The sequence below is a fragment of the Eremothecium sinecaudum genome, chromosome VII (genome assembly GCF_001548555.1).
Source record: "Eremothecium sinecaudum strain ATCC 58844 chromosome VII, complete sequence".
Taxonomy (NCBI): domain Eukaryota; kingdom Fungi; phylum Ascomycota; class Saccharomycetes; order Saccharomycetales; family Saccharomycetaceae; genus Eremothecium; species Eremothecium sinecaudum.
The window spans coordinates 228,851-252,120 of record NC_030898.1 but is presented as its reverse complement, the minus strand read 5'-3'; the positions used below and the strand labels follow the sequence as shown (position 1 = coordinate 252,120).

Here is a 23,270-nt window from a genome sequence, read left to right as displayed (position 1 = left end):
CGCGGCCGGCACCCCGAGGCGTGCTATCTTACAGGTGCCAATTGAATGTTTATTAGGCTCGTGAAGCTGCCAGAGATCCACCTCGTCTCCACCAACGTCACATTATATTACATAAGCAGACAGTCTATATCTTGTTCGACCGAGTCCTGGGCCAACCGAGTACACTTACTGTATAGCCAATGGTTGGAAATATGGATGCTGTTGCTTGTAGTGCAAGTACTAGTCTATGTTGTGACATGTTTCATGATACCTCGTTTATGGTGGCATGTGCCATCTCAAATTTATTTATGGATTTTCCTAGAAAAGCGGAAAACAACGGAACGCTGTAGAACAGAAATTGAGGATCACTTACCCAGTGGTTATCGTAAATCAAAAGTATGATTACTAATCTGCAGAATGTTTACGTCTGATCTAACCTATGTATTTTGACCTTGGCCCTAATGCACCAATAAACGTCAGTAGGGCCAAGAATGCTGACAATACGTTGCCACGGTGTCTGAAAAAAAACAAACTAGCAACGCTGGAGCACGAGACAGGAATAGGGCTACCAGGTCACGCGCTCCAACAGCACAATGGGCTTCAGACATCAAGAGAATTCACACAAAGGAAGATAACCGCTTAACAGCTCTTATATGAACGGCACAGAACCACTATAAAAGGACGATCCCACGTCAACTTTTCTTATAAATTACCGCCGGAAGCTTCACATGTTTCTATAGACATTCACAGCAAAATAAAAAGAAGAGCACCTACTGTCGTCGCGGTTACGATGATTTATCACAAGGAACCTAGCTAGCAAAAATGTTTGCTTTCAACGTCGAAACACTCAGCATAGCCATCCCCAATTATTGTAATCGAAGCATGGGACAGACTCTATAAACACAACAGCCCCACAGCGGCGCCTCTAAATGAGCTAAACGCCCAATTCCCAGGCGAACTCTACGGTACGACGCTGCTACTCAATCGTATAGCTAGCCATACGACAGGCTCGCATGTCGCGAAGTTAAGTCTCCGGCAAAATCTTCCAACAATCTTGAACTCTTATCTCGTAACCCACTAACCGCTGACTCAGGCCCCACGTTCAGCCACACGGCGCCCAGAATTTAATTCTCCTGCTTAACTGTCTGAGCTGTATTCATCCAATTGCAGATCTAAACACTTATTGTTGCGCAGACGAACCCCCGTCAGCCCTTCTAGCGCTCCGCGAGTGCCAGGTGCCCATCGACACCCTAAACACGTAGATGAACGACAACGTTCCTGCGAGAACCGTTTTCATTGCTTTTTCTAGTCATTTCGTATAAACGCAAGCAGGGCCAATGTTTGTTTTTCTTCGTTTAGGACCCTGGATTAAGTCATCACACGTGATCGGGCCGGCTGTTTTATCAAAAAGTACCTGGATCGGATTCCATGTTTGCGTTTTGCACGGGTCGGTAGTTTTTCACTTAGTCATCATTTAGTTAATAAGCTACAATGAAAAGCGTACCTAATGAACGAGAATACGGTATTTAAAAACACGAAGCTCAATACTGGTTTTCAGAATGATATTTAATTGATTTTTTTAAACAAGAAAGTATTTGTAATAATTACAATGAAACAAGAGGACGAGGAGAAGACTAATAGTATGTCTTATTCAGATGACCAAGCGGATGCTGAATCTCCGGCAAGCCTAATTGACTTTCCAGCAGGCCTAGATGCCAGGACCATGCTACAGAAGGCGGAGTCTTTGGCTCGTACATTATCTCAACATACAACACGTAATGGCCCCTTGGAGATTGATGAAAATGATTTTGATATGCATGCCATAATGGCTGCATTGGTTAGGGATTATGAGAATCAGAATATCTATACACGTCAAATGGGTGTAATAATGGAAAATGTTACTGTTAATGGGATTGATACATCGTGTACCGATGGTAGTAATTTTGGAGATATACTTGCGCTACCTCTAACGGTTGGGCGTAAACTGCGTGCGCCAAAGCACATTCGCAACATTCTAGTCAACATTGATATGCTGGTGCGCCCGGGAGAGATGGTTCTGGTCCTGGGTCGTCCCGGGAGCGGATGCTCCTCCCTTCTTCGGGCTGCGGCAGGCGATATAGAACAGTTCACCAGCGTCAATGGTGTCATATCCTACGACGGAATATCGCAGAAGGAAGTGCTAAAGAACTTCAAGGCAGATGTTATATACAACGGAGAGCAGGATGTGCATTTCCCGCATCTAACTGTGCGCCAGACCTTGGATTTTGCATTGGCATGTAAGACTCCCAACGTCCGTGTGAATGGGATGTCCAGGAAGGAGTATATTACAATGATGCGTGACTTGTACGCAACGGTTTTTGGGCTAAAACATACTTATGATACCAAAGTGGGAGATGATTTTGTTAGAGGTGTGTCCGGTGGTGAAAGGAAGAGAGTGTCTATTGCAGAAGCACTTGCCGCTGATGCTTCTGTATACTGTTGGGACAATGCCACTAGAGGATTAGATGCTTCCACTGCTCTTGAATATGCTCACGCAATTAGAACATTGACCAATATACTTAAGTCTTCCAGTCTGGTGACACTTTATCAAGCAAGTGAACGTATTTATCAGCTTTTTGACAAGGTTACAGTTCTTTACGAGGGTCGTCAAATTTACTTTGGTGACGTCTTAAGTGCTAAGGAATACTTTCAGCGTCTAGGTTATGTTTGTCCATCTCGTCAATCAACTACAGAATTCCTGACCAGTGTGACAGATCCTAATGGGTACCATGAAGTTCTTGAAGGCTACGAGGACCTTGTTCCACGTACTGCAGCAGAATTTGAGGAACGTTGGAGAAGTTCACCAGAATACCAGCGATTGAAGAGCGACACAGAGGAATATAAGGCACTTTATAATAGTGAACAGACAAGAGAACAGCTAAAACGGTCCAAATTGCAGAAGAAATCAAAGTTTTCTAGAAAGAAGAGCTCGTACACTTTATCGTTTGCAGAACAGGTGCGGTTGTGTACCGTCAGAGGATTCCAGCGTATATATGGAGATAAGGCCTATACTGTAACGAACATCGTGGCGGCTTCCCTGCAAGCCATAATTACGGGTACGTTATTTTTCCAGTCATCTGCTGATACCATTGGTGCGTTTTCTAGAGGTGGTGTGTTGTATTTCTCTGTCTTATACTATTCTTTAATGGGTCTTGCAAGTTTGAATTTCTCTCATAGACCAATTTTGCAAAAACATAAGAATTACATGTTATACCATCCAGGTGCGGAAGCTCTCGCTTCAAATATTGCTGCATTTACTTTTAGATTTATTGGGTTAATTATTTTCCTCATTCTCTTATATTTCCTATCCGGTCTAACACCAGAAGCAGGAAGGTTCTTCATGGTGTTACTATTTATGGTTATAGCATCAGAGAGTGTCATTACAATGTTTGAATCTCTTGCGGCTATGTGCGATACCCTTTCACAAGCTAATGCAGCTGCAGGTGTTATTATGTTGGGTATTTCAATGTATTCTACTTATATGATTCAAGAGCCCTCCATGCACCCTTGGTTCAAGTGGATTTCCTATGTGCTTCCAATTAAATATGCGTTCGAGGCGCTGCTTAACACTGAATTCCATAACCGTTATATGAAGTGTGATCAAAACTTTATTCCACAAGGTCCCGGATACGAAAATGTATCAGCAGATAACCGTGTGTGTGCATTTTTGGGTTCCAAACCAGGTATGGATAGTGTTTTAGGTGACGATTACTTGAAGGTCAACTATGGTTACACCTATAGTCACCAATGGCGTAACTTTGGTATTCTTGTTTTGTTTTGGATTGGTTTTATGGTTATCAAGTGCGTTGCAACAGAATTGAAGCAACCAGTGAAGGGAATGGGCGAGACCTTAGTTTTCAAGAAAGGTACTTTGAAGCGCCGGGCACAATTAAAAGCTGACCCCGAGGACAAAATTCCAGGTAATTTGTCAGAGTCAAAGATGTTAATATCTAGTGATGCAAGTGCTGATCCTTCCAGCATGTTTGAAGGACTCACCAATGGGGATATATTTATGTGGAAGGATGTTTCTTACACCGTTCCAACTAAGACTGGAATGCGGAAGCTGTTGAATAATGTTTCTGGATTCTGCGCACCTGGAACTTTAACTGCTTTAATGGGAGAATCCGGTGCAGGTAAGACTACATTATTAAACACATTAGCGCAGAGAAATGTTGGTATTATTACTGGTGACATGCTGGTTAATGGTTTGCCTATAGATGCTAGTTTTGAGCGTAAAACTGGTTATGTTCAGCAACAAGATGTCCATACTCCGGAATTGACAGTGAGGGAATCGCTACAGTTTTCTGCAAGATTGAGAAGACCTCAATCGGTACCAGAACAGGAGAAGATGGAGTACGTTGAAAAGATTATTGATGTCTTCGGTATGTCTGATTTTGCAGATGCACTTGTAGGTAAAGTTGGTTGTGGTTTGAATGTTGAACAAAGGAAGAAGCTTTCGATAGCCGTTGAGTTGGCTGCAAAACCTTCTTTGCTGTTGTTCCTTGACGAACCAACTTCAGGTCTGGACTCTCAATCTGCTTGGGCGGTTGTTTCTTTGTTGAAAAAACTTGCAGCTACTGGTCAAGCCATTTTGTGTACAATTCACCAACCTTCTGCAACACTATTTGAACAATTTGATAGATTATTATTACTGAAGAAGGGGGGCGAAACCACTTATTTTGGTGATATTGGTGAGCACTCTTCAACCATTGTCCAATATTTCGAGCGTAACGGAGCCCGTAAGTGCTCACCTTCTGAAAATCCAGCAGAATATATTTTGGAAGCCATTGGAGCAGGAGCAACTGCATCTGTGAAGGAGGACTGGGGTGATATTTGGAGAAATTCGCCAGAATTTGTTGCTAGGACTGAGGAACTTGACAAGCTCTGCTTATCTTCAAGGCCCTCATCACCTGTTATTGATAATTCTCTTACTTCGAAGTTCAGTACGAGTTATCTATACCAGTTCCGGTACACTTTGATGAGAACTGGTACTATATTTTATAGGGATCTCAATTATTTGATGGCAAAACAAATGTTGTTTATTGTCGGTGGTCTATTTGTCGGGTTTAGTTTCTTCGACATTGCTTCATCGTTTAAAGGTTTACAGAATATGATGTTTGCAATCTTTATGACTATTATTATATCTGCACCTTCTATGAACCAAATCCAAGAACGTGCCCACCACGGTAAAGAGTTATACAATGTGCGTGAATCAAAATCAAACATGTTCCATTGGTCACTAGTGCTAATTACTGAGTTCCTAGTTGAACTTCCATACCAATTGTTTTTCGCAACTTTGTTCTTCTTATGTGGATTTTTGCCATTGAGATCCGGTGCTAGCTCGTACAATCAAGGTATTTTCTACCTAAACTTTGCTGTGCTTTTCCAATTTTATGTCGTTGGTCTAGGTTTGTGTGTTCTATATCTTGCCCCAAATCTTGAAACTGCAAACGTCATTCTTGGTCTAATTCTCTCCTTTTTGTTGTCTTTCTGTGGTGTTACCCAACCAATGAATTTGATGCCAAAGTTCTGGAAGTTCATGTACTATGCAAGTCCCTACACTTACTTCGTGCAAACTTTCTTGGGATTGACTTTACATGGTAGAGAAGTGGTTTGCAAACCTGAAGAATTATCCTTTTTGAACCCTCCATCAGGTATGACGTGTGGACAATATATGTCTTCGTTTGTTGAGAATAGCTCCGGTTACATTACTAATCCTGATGAGACTAGCAACTGTGGTTATTGTATTTACAAAACTGGTGACGAATTTTTAACTACTATTGGAGCCAACTACAATCAAGTCTGGAGAAATTTCGGTCTTCTTTGGGGTTACGCCATCTTCAACGTTGTTGCAATGTTGACATTTTACTGGCTGTTCCATATCAAACGCATCCATACTAAGATTCGGATGCCCTTTTCAAACCGGAAATCGAAAGTAACAAATTAATAATAACTTTTTTTTTCCAGTTTGGATTATATATACACATATTTGATAGATGTATGGCGCGAACTGCATTGTTCACGTTTACGTAACAATTCGGTAAAGTTATGTTAATGTGTTAAACAGTTTCAATTTTTATGATATTTATTATACATTTCGAAATGCTTTACTCATTGAACTCGGGTCAACATTCTATTAAACAATCATTATAAGTAATTGCGAATTAGTTTAACTAATTTATTATTCTTTGACCCTGTTTTCAGTCAGTTACTGAGATTTCCTCTGATACCCATTTCGTTGTATTTATCGGCTTCAGATAGTGCCAGTGGGTATAAAAAAAGCTTTCTATGATATAGTACAGTGAACACGTTTTGATCACTTGCTTCATTAGATATAGAAGTAGCTTAAGTATGGTTACCAAGTATGTACGCATAACTGCTTTTGTACACTATAACTCATATTTTAAAATATAGTTTTGCTCACATGGCTCCATACCCGCCAGATTTTCCATAATTAATTCCTTCACAGAGGACTTAGAAAGTATTGTTAAATTACTACCATGTAATGCTAACAATGCATCCAGATCATAGTTAAATTCATCTTTGAAGAATTGCATCCAATCAAAATTTTCATCTATAACTTTATCAATAGGAACGTTATTGAATTTGGTTTGAATACCTTTCACGGCAACCTTTTTGGCAATTTCTTCATATTTGGTATCTTCTCTAGTAACATCTAATAGAATTAAGATCATGGCACCGACCATACCAGACTTTTCACCATGTAAGGAAGCATACTTTGACAATGCCTTAAAACACAAAGCTAGCTTCCCAGTTCTTAAATGATATTGGAAATCCAGCCAGTGGTCACATTCATTATCCGTCATTTGACCTCTGTAAAGAGAATAGAATGACGTGTTGAAATCGTCTAGAGGAGTCTTGCTTGACATTAGTGTTTCACCAAAAACATCTTCATCATCAGCATATGCTATGACCTGTTGCTTTTCAGTCTCCTTTCTTTTATTAAATGCAGCAGCGAGTTTCTTTGCCTTTTTATTGCTCTTTTTAATGTTAGCTGTGTCTACCTCTGAAGCACTTTGTTTTGCTTCCAAATCGTCATGCATTGAAAAATATAGCTTCGCTGCACCATATAGAGCTCTCACAAACATTGGTTTCGTGTAAATTTTATCTCCCCAAGCCAACATTTCCATGTATGCTCTTGGAGTTCCTTTTCTCATGCAATATGAGTGGAAATCCATTTTATCTTCTTCGAACTGTTTGTAAATCTTAGAGATGGCTTGGAATCTCTTCAAAGCCAAACCTTTACACTTCTTGATTTGGTACTCTAACTCTTTCAATTCTGATTCATCAGTTTCATCTTCAGTCCCATCCGTAGTTGGAGGGCGTGATTTAAGTTCATCCAGTTTCTTCTTATTCTCAATATACAACCGATAGTAAGCTTCAGCTTGTCCAAAAATAAACCAAGAGGCCTCCATTAAGTGAAGATCTTTAACACCATTGTAGTCTTTTTCATTTTTGGTGAACAAAGATGCCACTTCAACGCCCTTATCGATCATATTAGCTCTGAAAAAGTACTTAGCAGCCTTAACATTGACAAATCTATCCTGTAAATCCAGTTTTCTACCGTCTTCAACAATCAAAGCAGCTTCTTCTAACAATCCCAAGTGTTTCAGTATACGTCCCTTCAATATGTAAAGCTCAACCAGAGTTGGAGTGTGTTCGATGGCCGTTTCAACGAATTGCTTTGCCTTCATGAAATTCTTCACATATAGATAATGTTGAGCCAAATAGTACGTTGTCCAAACATAAGGAATGGGTGAAGCTTTAGGATCTAAAGTTCCATAATACTTCAGGACGACCTTCTCAGCCATTTCAACAAATTCATCACCACGTGTTTTGTATAAAGGCTTCACATTACAAAAGGCTGCTGGTACCCCACGTCCTAATTGCGAAACAACATATTTTTCGAATATTGGTTCAAGTTCCTCAGATATTTTCACAAAAGTCAAAGGAAGGTACTGAGGTGGATCTGCTCTTGGGTAGTAGGTGGCTAATTTTTTATACAAGGCCTTTCTAATTGCAGTATTTCCTTGAACACCCAGCGCAATCTCCAACATTCTGTAGTACTGGAAGTTGTCTGGATTTCTTTTGATAAGCATTCTGTAGACTTTGGATGCATCGTTATTCATTCCAAGCTTCATGTAAACCGCAGCTCTTCTCTCCAACAATGCATATTTATCGAATACTTCAGATTCAATTTCATCTAAATTTTGTAAAACGGTATTCAATTTTTCTTTTGAATCCCCTGCAGCTTTATACATCAAATCGTTCTTGTACATCAAGCATTCATTATGTTCATAGGCTTCCGCGTCAGTCAATTTTCCCTTGGCAAGTTCCTCGAATTGTGTGAGAAGTTTAACACCTTCTTGAAACTGACCATTCAGATCATATGCAACTGCCAAAGCAGTCCAGTTTGCACGATAGCCCATAAAGCTTTCCCAATATAGCTTTCTAGAGATTAGAAGGTTTGGATAGTCGCGCACTTGGGACTGCAAACTAGATATATCACGGTACAATTGCTTGTTGGTAGAGCCATTTTCAATAGAAGCTTCAAACCAGTGAATGGACTTAGCATACTCTCTTACCTGTCTAAAATAAATCCCAAGCACATGACAGCAAATTGGAGAAGCCGTTGTTCCTTGGATTTTTGATAACGCCTTTTTGATATACGTTTCAGCATCTTCCTTTTGACCAAGGAATACCAAATTCAAACCTTTTAAAGCCAATGAATCTACATGAGATGGATTTTTCTTCAAAATAGCGTCTAAGATCTTCAATGATTTCTTGTAACTTTTATTCTCGTACAGTTTTAAAGCCTCAAAGTTATTATTGTCATCTTTAGACCTAGAAGATAGTGGGATAGCACCTTTTGCACTCGCAACAGGTTTCCTTCTCGACATCACAACTCAATTGGGCGAGGGTCCGTTTATACGTTGTCTTAAATGACCTGGTGATGGTACTTAACGTAACACTGAATGCTTTAAAAGAAAAAATTCGACGTCTATTTACCGTATAAAGTTACTTAGGGTACACCGAACCAAATCCGTAACATTAATACATTGTGTGAATGAATCATAAGCCTTCTAAGGCCACTCTGCTGCACTCATCTTCATAGCCCGGGATTCGTACGTATTCTATGTCGTGTTTCGCCAGAAGTACTTTACTTTTGTTGTGTTTAACGAAGTTGTCTGGTTCCATAAGACCAACAAAAACAGTAGCAATATTGCGTTGCTGGTCGATAATTCTCTGAACACATGGTTCATTGCCGCTCAGTCTATGGCTACATGGCTCCATAGTTGTGTATAATATAGTTCCTGGAGGGACTTGGCTTTCTTTTGTGCGGTTGAAATATTTCTCCAGTGCATTTTGTTCAGCGTGTGTGTTTCCTGGTAACTCTCTTGAGTAACCAGTAGAGAGGACTTCTAGACCATTCACTAGAACTGCACCAACGCTAAAGGCGGATTTTACGGGGGTGCACTTTTTCGCTTCAGCAATGGCCATTTCCATATATTTCTTATGGGATTCAATGGCCCAGTCTGGAAACTCGGTGCAATAGCTCCACTTTTTGGCGCCTTCCTTATCGAACTCAGTTGATTCGTAGCGGTATGCATGTAGCCACAGATCGAGATCGTTAGGGCCTGGATTTGTATAGAGTTCTCCTTCACAGCTTGGGCACTTGGCGCCCATTAAGACCTCTCCTTCGGAGTTTGGGTAGTACCAGCTCTCTGCAGATTTTGTCTTTCCTACCATATTCAGACGTGACACGACTTGATCATAGTCAGCCACGCAACCTTTACCCAAGGTGGGGCCCCATACTTGCGGGTTCGAATATATCGGGTCGTTTGCTATTGGAAACCCCAAATGCTGCAGATGCACACGAATTTGGTGCGTTCTGCCGGTGTAAGGTTGGCACTTTACAATACTTGTTTCACCATCATAGCTGATGCGCTGGAAACGTGTCTTAGCTTCCTTCGCACCTTCTTCTTCAGGTTCACAGGTAGCATTGAGCCCCAGTTTAGGCTCAACAATCTTTAGTGGCTTATCGACGGTAATTTCGTGCACGGGGAACTCGCCAACCACACGTGCAACATACTCTTTTCTCACCTCTCGAGCCTTCATCTGGTCTGCCATCGCGTCAGCCCCCCTCGGAGTTTTAGCCAAAAACATCAAACCACTTGTCAGTCTATCAAGTCTATTACAAGGATGAACAACGTAACCCAATTGTCTCTGGAGAATTTTAGTGATGGTATTGAACCGATAACGCCCTGTTGGATGGACTGGGACTCCGCTCGGTTTGTCTATTACCAAAATGTTTTCGTCCTCATAAACGGTTTTAATTGGTTTTGCAGACACTGCTGGCTCGTGCCTGTGTAGCTTATGGGTGATGAGATCACCGTTACGTACCACTGTATCCAAAGTCGAAGGATTGCCATTCAGCAATACACCACCACTGGAAATGACTTTCTTATAATAACTCGGATCCCTGTCACGAAATTCGTCAACAAAGACATCCAATAGTTTCCTATCTCTCCATCTCAACTTGCAGAAGGTTTTATAAGTAAAATAATACGGCAGAACTATCCTCAGATTACCTTTTATTTCAACATCGTACTCTGGATCCACCTGCCTGTGACTCGCTGTGCCTGAGTCTTGCATTTTTAATTTGAAACCAACACTATCACGCAATTCTCCAGAACCTAAATTCTTTTTTCTGAGACGTTTCGTGATTTTGACTTCCTTGACATCACTGTTAGACGAGATTTCGCTGGCACTGCTTTCGGTCGGGCTTTCAGTGCTTCTTCTTTTCTTCGAGTCATATACACTAGAAATTCCTTCCATATTTATTACTTTATGATTAAAACGTCTAAAATTATTAATACTTCGACGATTGAACTTCCCTAACATTCACAATTTATTCTTTAAGTAGGTCATATAGGTCATCTCATGAACCTGGTTAATAGTTTTTCATTCCCAAATGTCTAAATATCACCAATCATTATGTACGCACCATATAATTCCAGTTACCACGACTACTAGTAACAAAATAGTCAAAATATCTCCAAGCACCCCGTATATTTCATGAATATACCATGTAACATATATGAACCTGTCCGCAATATGTCCGATATGAAGTCTTTCTGTAATATTGTTTTTTTGTAAAGAAAAAGGTGATGCTTGATATAGTAATGGTGTACTGACGCTCATCGTAACGGCTTGGTGGTCAGTGAATTCCAAATGGGGAGTTCTGTCAATCGACCTATATTCATGGACCGTTATATTATTATTTGCACTTTTGTAAAGTATCCTATCGCACCATGAAGGTTGTCTGGTAAGGTTGTAGACATATTTGTCGCCAGAACCGAGATGATACTTGTAGGTGGGCGGGAATGTGATCACAGGCTCCTTGAAGTCATGGAAGAGGATTCCAGTTGCCCTAATGGAATTTAGTTCGTCTTGCTCCTCCAAGAGATGTTTAGTAACCTCTCTATCATTGTACTTTGTGTTGGATTCTTGGCTGTAGTGGAGCCGGAAATTGAGATCTCCCAGAAGAAAGACATAACCGTCAAAAATACCACCAAACTGTGCCTTAAGAGCTTTCATTATCGTGTTTCCATCATTAATACGCCGCAGAAGTTTCTTATGACCATCACTTGCTGTGAAATGCGCAGAAATAAAGGTAAACTTGTGCGTATGTTCGAACTTAGAGAGCAGAATCTGCACAGCAGTAGCACCCTTTAGGCTGGAATTGAAAAGACCACAGCGTACACTGCAAAACTGCAAATCTTGAACCGATATATCGTTCCTTGCAAATATCATTATACCAATTGCCCCAATGGCACTTGAAGTTACGTGGCGGAATAATTGCTTACCATTTATGGGGACTTGAGCTAAACCACCGCTACCAGCAGAAGGAGAAACACTAGACATACAAAGTAGCGGTTCGGCATCTGGACCATCTACACTATCACTGGAAACCTTATGCTCCAAAGCTGATTCTTTATCCTTGTTTAAACAATGTAAAACAATTGGGGCAAGGTTGTCGAGATAAGTACGCACTAAACCAGGACAAGCTGCCTGCCAAAGAGAACTAAATTCTTGAACTGCAAGCACAAAAACATCATGAGCATCTGAGCGAGTTGTTAACTGTTGTATGATTTGTCTTGCCTTATCCGAATATCTTGCATCAGTTGTATTTGGGAACAGCTTCGCGCAATTAATAGTAGTGAGCAATAGTTTTAGCTCTAAAGGAACCGTGCTATAGGAATCATGCCCCATCAGACTAGTGTTGATTTGATAAATAGACAGATAGGTAAATAGCCTATTAGATCCGAGTTGGTTAGCGTTAAATATACGACTTTTTTTATCTTGAAGTGGATACTCTCCTTTCTTGTAGTCACTAAGAGACTTTCTAAAACTGTGACTAGTGACGTTTAAATCTACGTCAGATAAAACCATTGTGCGTTTATAGGGTAAAAGGTGATTGGAACAGTATACACGGTAGAACAATTGAATGTAAATAAAGAGTTTTATTGCTTGATAATTAATGGTACCTTAAAGGCAGTTAATGCTAAATATTTCATAGCTTAAAGCTCTGCTACATTTCGCCTAATGCTATTGATAGAATATAGTTAACAACTTTTCAGAAAGTCAATGTTAACCTTTCAAGAAGTCCAGTATGTCTATTTTGCGACTTTCCGTATCCGATACAGAATGGTTGTCTGAATCATATGCGATCCCAGGGAGATTACTGTGGGAAACTTCAGAGCCGCTAACGTTTGTATTCGAGGCAAACGATCTACCATCTAGGTATGCAGAATTTGACTGTCCATTTGCTAAAGGAATCCTTTTCGGTGGTTCCAAAGTTAGATAATCGTTGCCAGGTAGTTGTCTATTGTTTTGTTCAAGTCTTGCAGATGTAATAGGCAAGTAATCTCTCGAAGATACGTGACTGTCGTTATGTTGATAATTACCCATGAACTGGACGTTAGGACCGATAATATTGTTTTCTTCGCTTCGTAATCTGATCTCTCTGTCCAAATCATCAAGGTCTATGCCCCTCATCATAGGAGAGAAGTGAATGATTCGCCACCAAATTGGGACTTTAATAACATTCGTCAAATCGGGCTGTTGTGCAGCAGCCCGTTCTTGGGGAGGACCAGTGGCACCTTGCTCAGAAGTAGAATGTTCTGTGTTATTGCACCCTTCCTTCCCTCTATAATAGTCATTCCAATATGCCCAATCGTCGCAATTATCATTGTAATCTAATTTGAATTTAAATATGCCTTTGAAGGTTCTCAAAATATACCAACAAATCTGTTTCCAACGTTCTGGTTTGTGCTTCCAACACTCCAACTTCATCCACTTTCCGCGGTAATACCAGCCTTGCCTACCCGCCTTGCTTGAAGCAAGCTCCATAATTATATTTTCACCTATTTCACCCTTCAATATATATTTGTTCAAAAGCTTTTGTCTTTCAATGCAGGACCAAGAGTAACGCCATGGCCTTTCCCTGTAACTAAGGACTAGCACATCAACCACGCAGTTTAATGGCTGCATAAATGCAGATACAAAAGCAAGCCAAACCAGCGGCCCTACGCGCATCTCACGGCGATATTGTGTACAGTCAACAATGAAAGGAAAGATCCATAGGAGTAAATAAGCACATGGATATATGAATATCGCTTTTAATTGTCTCCTGATCTGACTTCTCCTGAGCTTGAACTCTTGGTATGTTTCTCTGTGGAACTCCCTCCCGACATCTTTTAGATTTATCACTGTAGGATGTACCCGATGACCGGTAAAATCAGGGCCCTCCAACGACGGAGGAAAAGCTGAAATGTCTGGCTCTGCTAAACTAAAATCTGGCAAACCCTCTAGATCCGACAAAGATTGCGATATTGGTGGTAATTTTGGTTGCAAATACTTTGCTAGCGGATTAGAGTCTGAGGAAGGAGGGTTCGCAGAAATTGGTGGGCTACTAAGTTGAGATGGCCGTGCAACAGAAGTTCCAGCAGACGCAGGTCTCGTCGCATTGGGATTTTCTAACTGAAGGTTCTCATGGGGAGGACTTTTTACCAACATACTCCTCTGTGAAGGTGGACATGTTGCCCATAAATTATAGTTCTCAGGCGGATTCGATGTGTTCTTGAAGGCCGCAGTTGGATTTGTCTCTTGATCGTAGGAATTCAATCCTTTGCCATTAAAGTTTGGGTGACGATCCGCTTCGTTCTCCTCTGAAATAATAAGTACGAAATTTCGTATATCCTTTATTAAAGACTTTAGGCGAAGCCTCTGCTTGATGTATTGCAACTTATGACGAAAAGAGCCTTTCCCAATAAGTGGAGCAACCGATGAATGCTCTCCGCTGTCAGAATTTCTTCTCCTAAATTCTCTGAATTCTTTCTTAAGCTTTTTGCTCTTCTGCGAGACATATATATAGATGCTGATGTATATGCCACAGATGGAGACAAATATGACATATCGAGGACCCCAGGACAAAACCAACTTGTACCAGTAAGGATAAGGAGGTAAATAACACCATACACTGAGTGGTTTATACCCGCCAACTCTAGGCTGCAGTGGAAAGTGAAAACTGTTATTATCTAATACCACATTTAACGGCCTTGAAAAGTAGTAAACATCTTCAAAATTGATAAATGCAATACTTGCTAAAAGCATCGGTAGCACACCAGCCAATGGATACATAAAACGCCTCCAGCCATAAAATCCACCTTCCACGTTTCCTGTTGTCTCATTTACCCATTTCCATGAAGGTTTGAATATCAATAGTGCAAAATGTATAGCAAATATAACAATTGCAATATCCGCGCCCTCAATTGCATACGCTGTTAGCCAACCCATTGCACCAAGTAGCCCGGGTCTCGTATAAACATTGTCCCATATAAGTAGCAATACCGGGTAAACCAATAATACCAAAGCTTTCAACAAGTCAAAAAAAATCAAAAACAACAACATATGATGACGAAATACCTTTCTTCGGCTATCTATAAACGTCAACAAATGAATACCAATGAAGCCCGCAATAATAGAAGACACAGAAGAAGCAATTGCTAAAGACCTTAAAACCAACAAGTGAGGCCTCGAAAATGTAGAAAACATTCCAGGAAGCCCAATGGACTCATTCAAACTAGTCGTGTTGAATCTTAGGAAAAAACTGTCATTTACAACAAGACTCAGGGACTTCTCAACTCCTGGAAACAACAACATGGCCAATTTTCGTTAATTAACGCTTACGCTCTTTTTTTATTTTTATAAAGCCAGTACAACTCACCTCTAATAACCTCTCAATAGCACTCAACAGGCACCCCTACTTTCTTCTTAGTACTCCGTTCGTAAGTTACTGAAGTAATCACCTGAAGAATAGTTTCTTCCTTCTCCCTGCAAAATAAAGCTATTGCAATTCAATATATTTTATTAATTCCAGAAAAACCCTTGCTAGTATAACTCCTTCTTATAATACTCTCATGTGGCAAAAGTCCTTCCGAATACGACCTTTTCGAAAGGGCGAGGAACTAAACCTATATTCTATGTCTGGGACAACTTAGATGATTCTTGTATATATTAAGTATTTATCGAATATTGTGCAGCAACACAGTGTGTTAATTATTCCATTTAAACCGTAAGGCATCGACTCTTTGAACATTAGGCTCGACGACCACCCGTGCACCTCACTGCGGCCTGGTCAGCGACTTCATCGCGTCCGACGAAACATCCACGATACGGCGGTGCAGCGCGGGACCACCGCAGCTGGCAACAATTCCGTTGGAGTAGAGGTATCTGCCCCGCGAGAAGTCCAGCTGGTCGCCACTTAAAGCATCCGAAACGACGCCCCCAGCTTCATGCAGGATCACTGACCCTGGGGCGTGGTCCCAGATTTTTTCCTGGTACCCGTTATTTTTGGGCAGCCGTAAATAAAGATCGGCTACGCCGGCGGCTAGTAGGCAGTATTTTGTCTGTGAGTCAAGATAAAACGTCCTAGTAATTTGCAGCTTTGATTTGATCTGCTGCTGCGTTTCGCGAGAAGAGTGTGACTTTTCATAGCTCTCCAGCGACGTCATTTTAGAAGTATCTGTAACAACATTACATTTTGCAGTGCGCCAATCGTCGGCTAACGTTGGAGAATAGGTAGTACCGCAGTTAGATAAAGCTTTAAAGATGTAACCTGAGTCGTCTTCCGTGATATCCTTGTCGCCGAACTCACTGAAGCGCAAGTTTGGACAGCCGATAACACCTAATACGGGAGAACCATCAACAATTAGACCCAAACAAACAGCGAACTGCTGGCCCCTGACAAACCCCTTCGTTCCGTCTATGGGGTCAATACTCCAGAATCTGCCTTTTTCTCCTCCTTTGCTGTTCCCTAAGTCTATAATCTTACGAAGATCGTTGATGTCAGTTAGGGGGTAGTCGGAGTTAGTGAATTCGATATCTTTACGTCCCAACTTATTATACAGATCATCACCAGTCCTTAGCTCAGTTAGTATTCTTTCTAAAAAGCTGTCACGAAGATCGGTAGTGTCCTCCTCGGCAATAATTTCATCTTGTGGGAAATTGACCTTAATTGCGTTAATTATAATAGCTTGCGCGCTATAATCACCAAGTGTAACAGGAGAATGGTCTTTCTTTATAAGTGGGCTTTCATGGTCGCGGAGCATAGCTCTTTGGATTTTTTTGGTGAGTAGAGAAGCTTTCCGGACGGCTTCGGTAGCGAACAGCAATTCACGTTGGTATGGCATAGTGGTGGAATGCGGGTCAGAGTTGGTAGGTTGAGCAGTTGCAGTTTAACAGTGCGGAGCGGAGGAGGTTTAGCAGTGCGCTTATAGATGTGGGTTATATATGCTTTTTATAAGAGTAGTTGGCCAGGTACTGCCGCGGATTTACGGGATCCACCCTTCGCCCACAGCAGAAAAACTGTGTGCCAAGATCTACGTCACGTGATCATTGCGATTAGCTCGTGGTGTGACGGCGGGCAGCGGTGGTAGGGCTCAGGCTAGGGAGAGATGGGGCCGCTGCCGAGAACCCTTGGGCCGCTGTATACGGTGCAGAACTGACCGGGAGCTATAGCGCGCTGATCCTCGGCGAGATGCAGACGAATTACTGATTGCTGCCAGTCGTAACGGGTTACCTTTATGGGACGCTGGAGTGACCGAAACTGAATGTACAAGTTGCCTTTAGAGACTGCGTCGTCCATGCTGTCCCTCACTTCTTCTGTGTGTCCGAGAGGGATGAACTCCGAGACTGTTAGTGCACTCTTGTACAGCGCTGGGTTATTCTGGCCTCTAACTATAATAAGCTCGTTTCTACTAATACTTTTGTCGCTGACGTACCAGGCTCCTTTGTACCTTGGATCGCCCTGCGGCATGGATAGCCCGATCTTCTGGCCTATCGTGTAGGACCACAGACCATCATGCTTTCCCCAGACTTTGCGCTCATGCGTGAGCTCATCAACGGTGATAATATCTCCGGGGTTTGCAGGTAAGTACTCCTTTAGAAAATTCTTAAAAGGCCCTTGTTGATTTACAAAGCATATTCCCTGTGAGTCTGGTTTGCTGGCAGTCGGCAGCGATAGCTCTGAGGCCCACTGTCTGACTTCTGCTTTAAGCAGGTGGCCCATTGGCATTAATAGCCGACTTAGATATGTGGGATCGATCTGAGATAGGTAGTAGCTCTGGTCCTTGGCAGCGTAGTAGCTTCTCAGTAAATGTGGTTCCAGGGTGTCTGTATGCGATAGGATTCGGGCATAGTGGCCGGTAACAAGCCAGTAGTTATCTTTACCGTACTTCTTATCCAGTAGTGTGCGCAGCGCTCCAAACTTCACAAAGCGGTTACAATTCACATCTGGATTTGGTGTGAAACCCGATTCGTACTGTTTTAGCATTGGTTCGAAGACGTCTAGCCAGTAGTCATTTTCAAAATTCGTTCTTTCGACTGGTATATTTAGATGAGCACCGACTTTCTGGACGTCCTTCCAATCACGCTCATAGCAAGGAGTGTCCTTCTCTTCGCTAGAGCGAGCATCAGCCTGTTGGGACCAATTCTGCATGTAGATTCCTCGTACATTTGGAAAGCTGGAGTAGAGGGCAGCGCATAAGGAAGAATCAACACCACTAGACATTGCTACAACCACATTATCGAACTTACTAGGGAATGATTGCTTAAGGTAGCTATCTACCGAGCGTTTTGCGCATATATCTGCAAATCTTTTGAGCATTTAGCGGGTTTAGTCAGTAACCTTCTAAAAATGAGAAAAACCAAGAAAACGCCGACTGAATTGCTAACTCCATGGGTAGCAGCAAATACTAGTTTCAGTAATTGTTACAACGCAAACTAGCAAACCGAGTGCCCTGCAAATAGCTTCTTGGAAATATAGCGATCTAGTAATGAGTTAAATGTCTACTGTTGAATAGCCGCGTTCCTTTTTCGGTGAAAAATTTTGGGCGCGATGAGCTTAAAGATAAATGTACTTCATCTTTCAACTATTTCAAGCAATAAAGAAAAGTAAACATAGTCTTTTCATATTCTGAGTTGCTTAGTATAACTGGATTGTTGACTATATTAGCACTATGGTATCCAAGAGAACAAGGGAGGATGACGACCTGTCAGAAGAAGAAGATATCAACATTGCTAATGACATCGCCTTAAATTCTAGTGATAGCGACGAAAGTAACGATGAAGACTCAGGTTCAGATTACGAAAATGTCCAAGATATAGTTGAATTCTCTGACGATGATGATGATACCAGTTCTAAGGGCAAGACAGTAAAGCCTAAGGAACAGAAAAAGGCTGTTCAAAAGAAAGTTCCAGATATTAACAGTTTTCCAAGTCTTGATTTATCAGACGAAGAAGGTAATCAGAAATCCGATGATGACAATATTAATGACTATTTCAATTCTACAATGCAAGCAGCTGCTGCCAAGTACAAAAAAGGTTCCTTTGGTAGTTTTGGGTTATCGAGCTTTGTGTTAAATAATATTTCCAAGAAAGGGTTCCGCCAGCCTACGCCTATTCAAAGAAAGACCATTCCTCTAATTTTGCAGAATAGAGATATTGTGGGAATGGCTCGTACTGGTTCAGGTAAGACAGCAGCGTTTATACTGCCTATTATTGAAAAGTTAAAAGCACATTCTGCTAAGATCGGTGCGCGTGCAGTGATTTTATCACCATCAAGAGAATTGGCTATGCAAACCCATAAGGTTTTCAAAGAGTTTTCTAAGGGTTCTGATCTACGTTCAGTTCTTCTTACAGGTGGTGATTCATTAGAGGAGCAATTTTCTATGATGATGAGCAATCCAGATGTGGTCATTGCTACACCAGGTCGTTTTTTGCACTTGAAGGTTGAAATGAACTTAGACCTTCAAAGTGTTGAATACGCTGTGTTTGATGAGGCTGATAGATTGTTCGAAATGGGTTTTCAAGAGCAGTTGAACGAGCTACTTGCTGCATTGCCTTCCAACAGGCAAACATTGTTGTTCTCCGCCACTTTGCCAAGTACTTTGGTTGACTTTACCAAAGCCCGTTTGACTAACCCTGTATTAGTTCGTCTAGATACAGAATCCAAGATTCCAGAAAATTTAGAAATGTTATTCTTGAGTTGTAAAAATGAAGAACGTGAAGCAAACCTGTTATACTTGATCCAAGACGTTATCAAGATTCCAACGGCTACGGAGGAGCAACTTTCTGTGTTTAAGAGGGAGGGTCATGCAAGTGACGACGAAAGCGATGACGATAAAGATAAGAAGAAGACGAAGCAGAAGAAACCTAAGAGGAGATTACCCTCTGCCAAAGATTTGCCATGTGAGAAATCAACAATTGTCTTTGTGCCAACTCGTCATCATGTGGAATACATTACAAATCTGTTAACTGGATGTGGTTACCTGGTTTCTTATATTTATGGTACTTTGGATCAACATGCTCGTAGGCAACAGTTATACAATTTTCGCAGTGGATTGACGCCCATCATGGTTGTTACTGATGTTGCTGCTAGAGGTGTGGATATTCCTCTATTGGCAAATGTTATTAACATGTCATTGCCTACCTCTTCTAAAGTATTTATCCATCGTGTTGGTAGAACCGCTCGTGCAGGTAACAAAGGTTGGGCTTATTCAATTGTTTCTGAAAACGAACTAGCATATTTGTTGGACTTAGAGTTGTTCCTAGGTAAGAAGATCTTATTGACACCTATGTACGAGGGCAACTGTGAACTACTGAGAAAGAAATGGATTGCAGAAGGTAAAGATGAATCGACTTTCACGAAGCCAAAGGTATCCTACGTTAACAGAATGGTTTTGGGTTCTGCTCCACGTACTGAGTTGGACTCTTTTTCAGATATGGTCACCAGCATGCTTGATAACAACTTCGATCTACGTACACTGAAGGGTGTCTCATTGAAGGCAGAAAAGCTATATTTCAGAACCAGAGTAGCTGCATCGCCGGAATCCATCAAAAGAGCTAAAGAGGTTATGCGTTCAGGTTGGGAAGAACAGCACTTATACTTTGGTAGAAACCTTGAGAAAGAGAAATTGGACTTCCTTGCTAAACTGCAAAACAGAAGGAATAAGGAAACCGTTTTTGAGTTTGGAAGGAATCAGGATGATGAAATGGCCATATTCATGAAGAAGAGAAGGAAGCAGATTGCTCCAATTCAACGTAAAGCAAAGGAAAGACAAGAACTACTTGAAAAAGAGAGAATGTCAGGGCTAAGGAACACTATTGAAGAAGATATTTTGAAGGGCGGTGATGAAGAGGTAGGCTATTCAGTTCCAACCGAAGTCTTGAATCAATTTGAAGATGCAGACCATATTCTAGAACAGCAGTCTTCCAAGAAACGTAAAACATTTAAAGATCCAAGCTTTTATATGTCGCACTTCGCACCTGCTGGCGATATCCAAGACAAGCAGTTGCAATTGACAACAGGCTTCACTAATGATGTTGGCCAAGCTACTTTTGATTTAGGAAACGATGACAAAATCCAGGTTCATAAGCAGACGCAAAACGTCAAGTGGGACAAGAAAAGGAAGAAGTACATCAATGCCACTGGAAGTGACAACAAAAAGTACATTATCGGTGAATCCGGACAACGTATTCCAGCATCTTATAGATCAGGCAAATTTGCTGAATGGTCCAAGGCTAGAAAACTTGCACCATTGAAGGTTGGTGCTAGAGAATCAAGTATTCCATCTAATCTATTAGGTAACCCAACAAGTACCAGGCAGTCCAATGGTAGGTTCAAGCACAAGCAAATAAAGGCTCCAAAGCTTCCCGACAAGCATAGAGATGATTACAAGTCTCAATTAGTGAAGGTCAAAAAGGCAATTGAAAATAATGTAGATGTCAAGGGCTACACCGGACCTGGTAGAAAGCCTGAATTGAAGACAACCGAACAAATTTCAAGACAGAGATTGCAAAAGGAGAAGAGGCGTGCTAAGAATGCCCGTCCAGCTAAGAAAAGGAAGTTCTAACGTATGTAACTTAAGTATCATTCAATAGTCATTTCATGTATCATCATTTTACTCGTATGGAGTGATTTTATGGTTTTACTTTATAATGTGATTTAATATGCCGATGAGCTGAACTAAAGCCACTGAAAGGTAATACGAAGCTCCCCATGTCATTATTGGAGGCGAATAGAGCTGTGCTGGAAGAGCTAGAAATTATAGAAGATGCTATTACCCAGCGAATTGCTAGGAACCCTGAGATTTACTACTCATATTTGGAGAAACGAGCAGAAATTGAAAGTGATGATGATGACCTCGCAAGCATACCGAAAGGTAACATCACTGCTAATAAGTTGCATATGATTAAAAAGACCAAGCGATCGCGAAAACAGATATTGCTGCAGCAGCACGAGATCTCAAAATTTTTATCACAGTATAAAAAGAAGGTTAAGCAGTTGAAACCTAGCACACCAGAGGATTTAGAACCATATAGAGACCCAGGTTTGACATTTGAGGCCTTTGAACAAACTATAAAGGATATTAATGAGAAATATGATACGAATGTTGCGTCTGACGCGTCAGAATCTACGTTACAAGCTAAAAGGCATGACTACGCTATGTTTTCCAATTCGGGGGCTCAAGGAAAGGATATACTCTCGAGGACCGCTCAATTCCTTGATCTGAATGAAAAATTTACTTGGGAAGAGCACTATGGGGAGTATCTAGACCTTGAAAATCTGCACAAAGACTGGATAAATGTTATTAAGGACAGTAGCTCCTCATTGCTACAGTTCATCACATTTTTGGAGTCCTTCTTAACAAATAATCATATCACTACAGCCCCAGTAGACAGGAACAGTAAGGCCTATCATTCATTTATTGCCCGCCTTTCGGCATACCTGAAGTCGTTCTTCGAGCAGTCATACCCCTTGCTGAACCACTCGCAGCTCTATAACTCCATACAAAGGGACGTCCCCAGGTACTGCGATAGTCCTGTCATACACCCCACCAAAGGTTACGTTTGCGTGGCTTGTGGGAAAGGGTTTAAAAGCAATGCTGTATTTCTCCCGCATCTAACTGGAAAGAAGCACATCAAAAACCTCCAGTCTAAGTCGCAGGCTCTACTTGCAGAATACACCCTGCTTCGGCTCATAAAATGCTTAAATAAGGAAATTGCAAGCACTCGAGCATTTATAGAGCGGAGATTAGCATTCACCGCTACCGAGCGGATAAAAGAAATGGCCAAACTTAAAGAAGCCTATACCTCCCCCGCATATGGTGATTCTGAATCGGAAGACTCTAACGCCCAGGATACTTCGCCCACTTCTCAAGTGTTTCCGGATAACTCAAATCCTCTCAATTTGCCATTAGGTCCGGATGGCTATCCGATACCGTACTGGCTTTACAAGCTACAGGGCCTCGACATTAAATATACATGTGAAATCTGCGGAAACCAGCTGTACAAAGGCAGGAGGGTATACGAAAAGCACTTCCAAGAAAGTAAGCATAACTACGGCTTACGTTGCCTCGGTATCAAGCCATCGCCGGCGTTCAAAGGCATTTCAAAAATTAGCGACGCCCAGTTACTGGCCCGTAAGTTACTACCTGACCATGTGCAATTGTCAGCAAGCGCGATCGCGAATTCCGGCGCTTACTCAAACATAAGCCAGAGTCAACAAATAGAAATGGAGGACGAAGATGGTAACCTGATGACGTTACAGGTATACGAAGATCTTAAAAAGCAGGGGCTATTATAGAAGGACCATATGTAATGTA

General features: G+C 41.4%; 9 protein-coding genes across 9 annotated transcripts; 3 read left to right on the top strand and 6 right to left on the bottom strand.

Annotated features, from left to right (window-relative positions):
• Window positions 1-1,588: 1,588 nt before the first annotated feature.
• On the top strand, window positions 1,589-5,965 carry AW171_hschr74143 (HGL210Cp; the record flags this gene model as incomplete). Its single annotated transcript, XM_018133711.1, has 1 exon — window positions 1,589-5,965. One exon carries the CDS (start codon window positions 1,589-1,591, stop codon window positions 5,963-5,965), a length of 4,377 nt encoding a protein of 1,458 aa, XP_017989126.1.
• A 442-nt stretch (window positions 5,966-6,407) lies between these two features.
• On the bottom strand, window positions 6,408-8,939 carry NAT1 (peptide alpha-N-acetyltransferase complex A subunit NAT1; the record flags this gene model as incomplete). The annotated part of the gene is made up of 1 exon (XM_018133712.1): window positions 6,408-8,939. The coding sequence occupies one exon, from the start codon at window positions 8,937-8,939 to the stop codon at window positions 6,408-6,410; it is 2,532 nt and encodes an 843-aa protein (XP_017989125.1).
• Window positions 8,940-9,111: 172 nt separating this feature from the next.
• Window positions 9,112-10,944, bottom strand: AW171_hschr74141 (HGL212Wp; the record flags this gene model as incomplete). Its single annotated transcript, XM_018133713.1, has 1 exon — window positions 9,112-10,944. The coding sequence occupies one exon, from the start codon at window positions 10,942-10,944 to the stop codon at window positions 9,112-9,114; it is 1,833 nt and encodes a 610-aa protein (XP_017989124.1).
• An 81-nt stretch (window positions 10,945-11,025) lies between these two features.
• Window positions 11,026-12,495, bottom strand: INP54 (phosphoinositide 5-phosphatase INP54; the record flags this gene model as incomplete). The annotated part of the gene is made up of 1 exon (XM_018133714.1): window positions 11,026-12,495. One exon carries the CDS (start codon window positions 12,493-12,495, stop codon window positions 11,026-11,028), a length of 1,470 nt encoding a protein of 489 aa, XP_017989123.1.
• A 198-nt stretch (window positions 12,496-12,693) lies between these two features.
• Window positions 12,694-15,267, bottom strand: GPR1 (Gpr1p; the record flags this gene model as incomplete). Its single annotated transcript, XM_018133715.1, has 1 exon — window positions 12,694-15,267. One exon carries the CDS (start codon window positions 15,265-15,267, stop codon window positions 12,694-12,696), a length of 2,574 nt encoding a protein of 857 aa, XP_017989122.1.
• Window positions 15,268-15,728: 461 nt separating this feature from the next.
• MET22 (3'(2'),5'-bisphosphate nucleotidase) lies at window positions 15,729-16,796 on the bottom strand (the record flags this gene model as incomplete). Its single annotated transcript, XM_018133716.1, has 1 exon — window positions 15,729-16,796. The coding sequence occupies one exon, from the start codon at window positions 16,794-16,796 to the stop codon at window positions 15,729-15,731; it is 1,068 nt and encodes a 355-aa protein (XP_017989121.1).
• Window positions 16,797-17,050: 254 nt separating this feature from the next.
• On the bottom strand, window positions 17,051-18,271 carry SLM3 (tRNA-5-taurinomethyluridine 2-sulfurtransferase; the record flags this gene model as incomplete). Its single annotated transcript, XM_018133717.1, has 1 exon — window positions 17,051-18,271. One exon carries the CDS (start codon window positions 18,269-18,271, stop codon window positions 17,051-17,053), a length of 1,221 nt encoding a protein of 406 aa, XP_017989120.1.
• A 352-nt stretch (window positions 18,272-18,623) lies between these two features.
• DBP10 (ATP-dependent RNA helicase DBP10) lies at window positions 18,624-21,518 on the top strand (the record flags this gene model as incomplete). The annotated part of the gene is made up of 1 exon (XM_018133718.1): window positions 18,624-21,518. The coding sequence occupies one exon, from the start codon at window positions 18,624-18,626 to the stop codon at window positions 21,516-21,518; it is 2,895 nt and encodes a 964-aa protein (XP_017989119.1).
• A 146-nt stretch (window positions 21,519-21,664) lies between these two features.
• Window positions 21,665-23,251, top strand: PRP9 (SF3a splicing factor complex subunit PRP9; the record flags this gene model as incomplete). Its single annotated transcript, XM_018133719.1, has 1 exon — window positions 21,665-23,251. The coding sequence occupies one exon, from the start codon at window positions 21,665-21,667 to the stop codon at window positions 23,249-23,251; it is 1,587 nt and encodes a 528-aa protein (XP_017989118.1).
• Window positions 23,252-23,270: the final 19 nt, after the last annotated feature.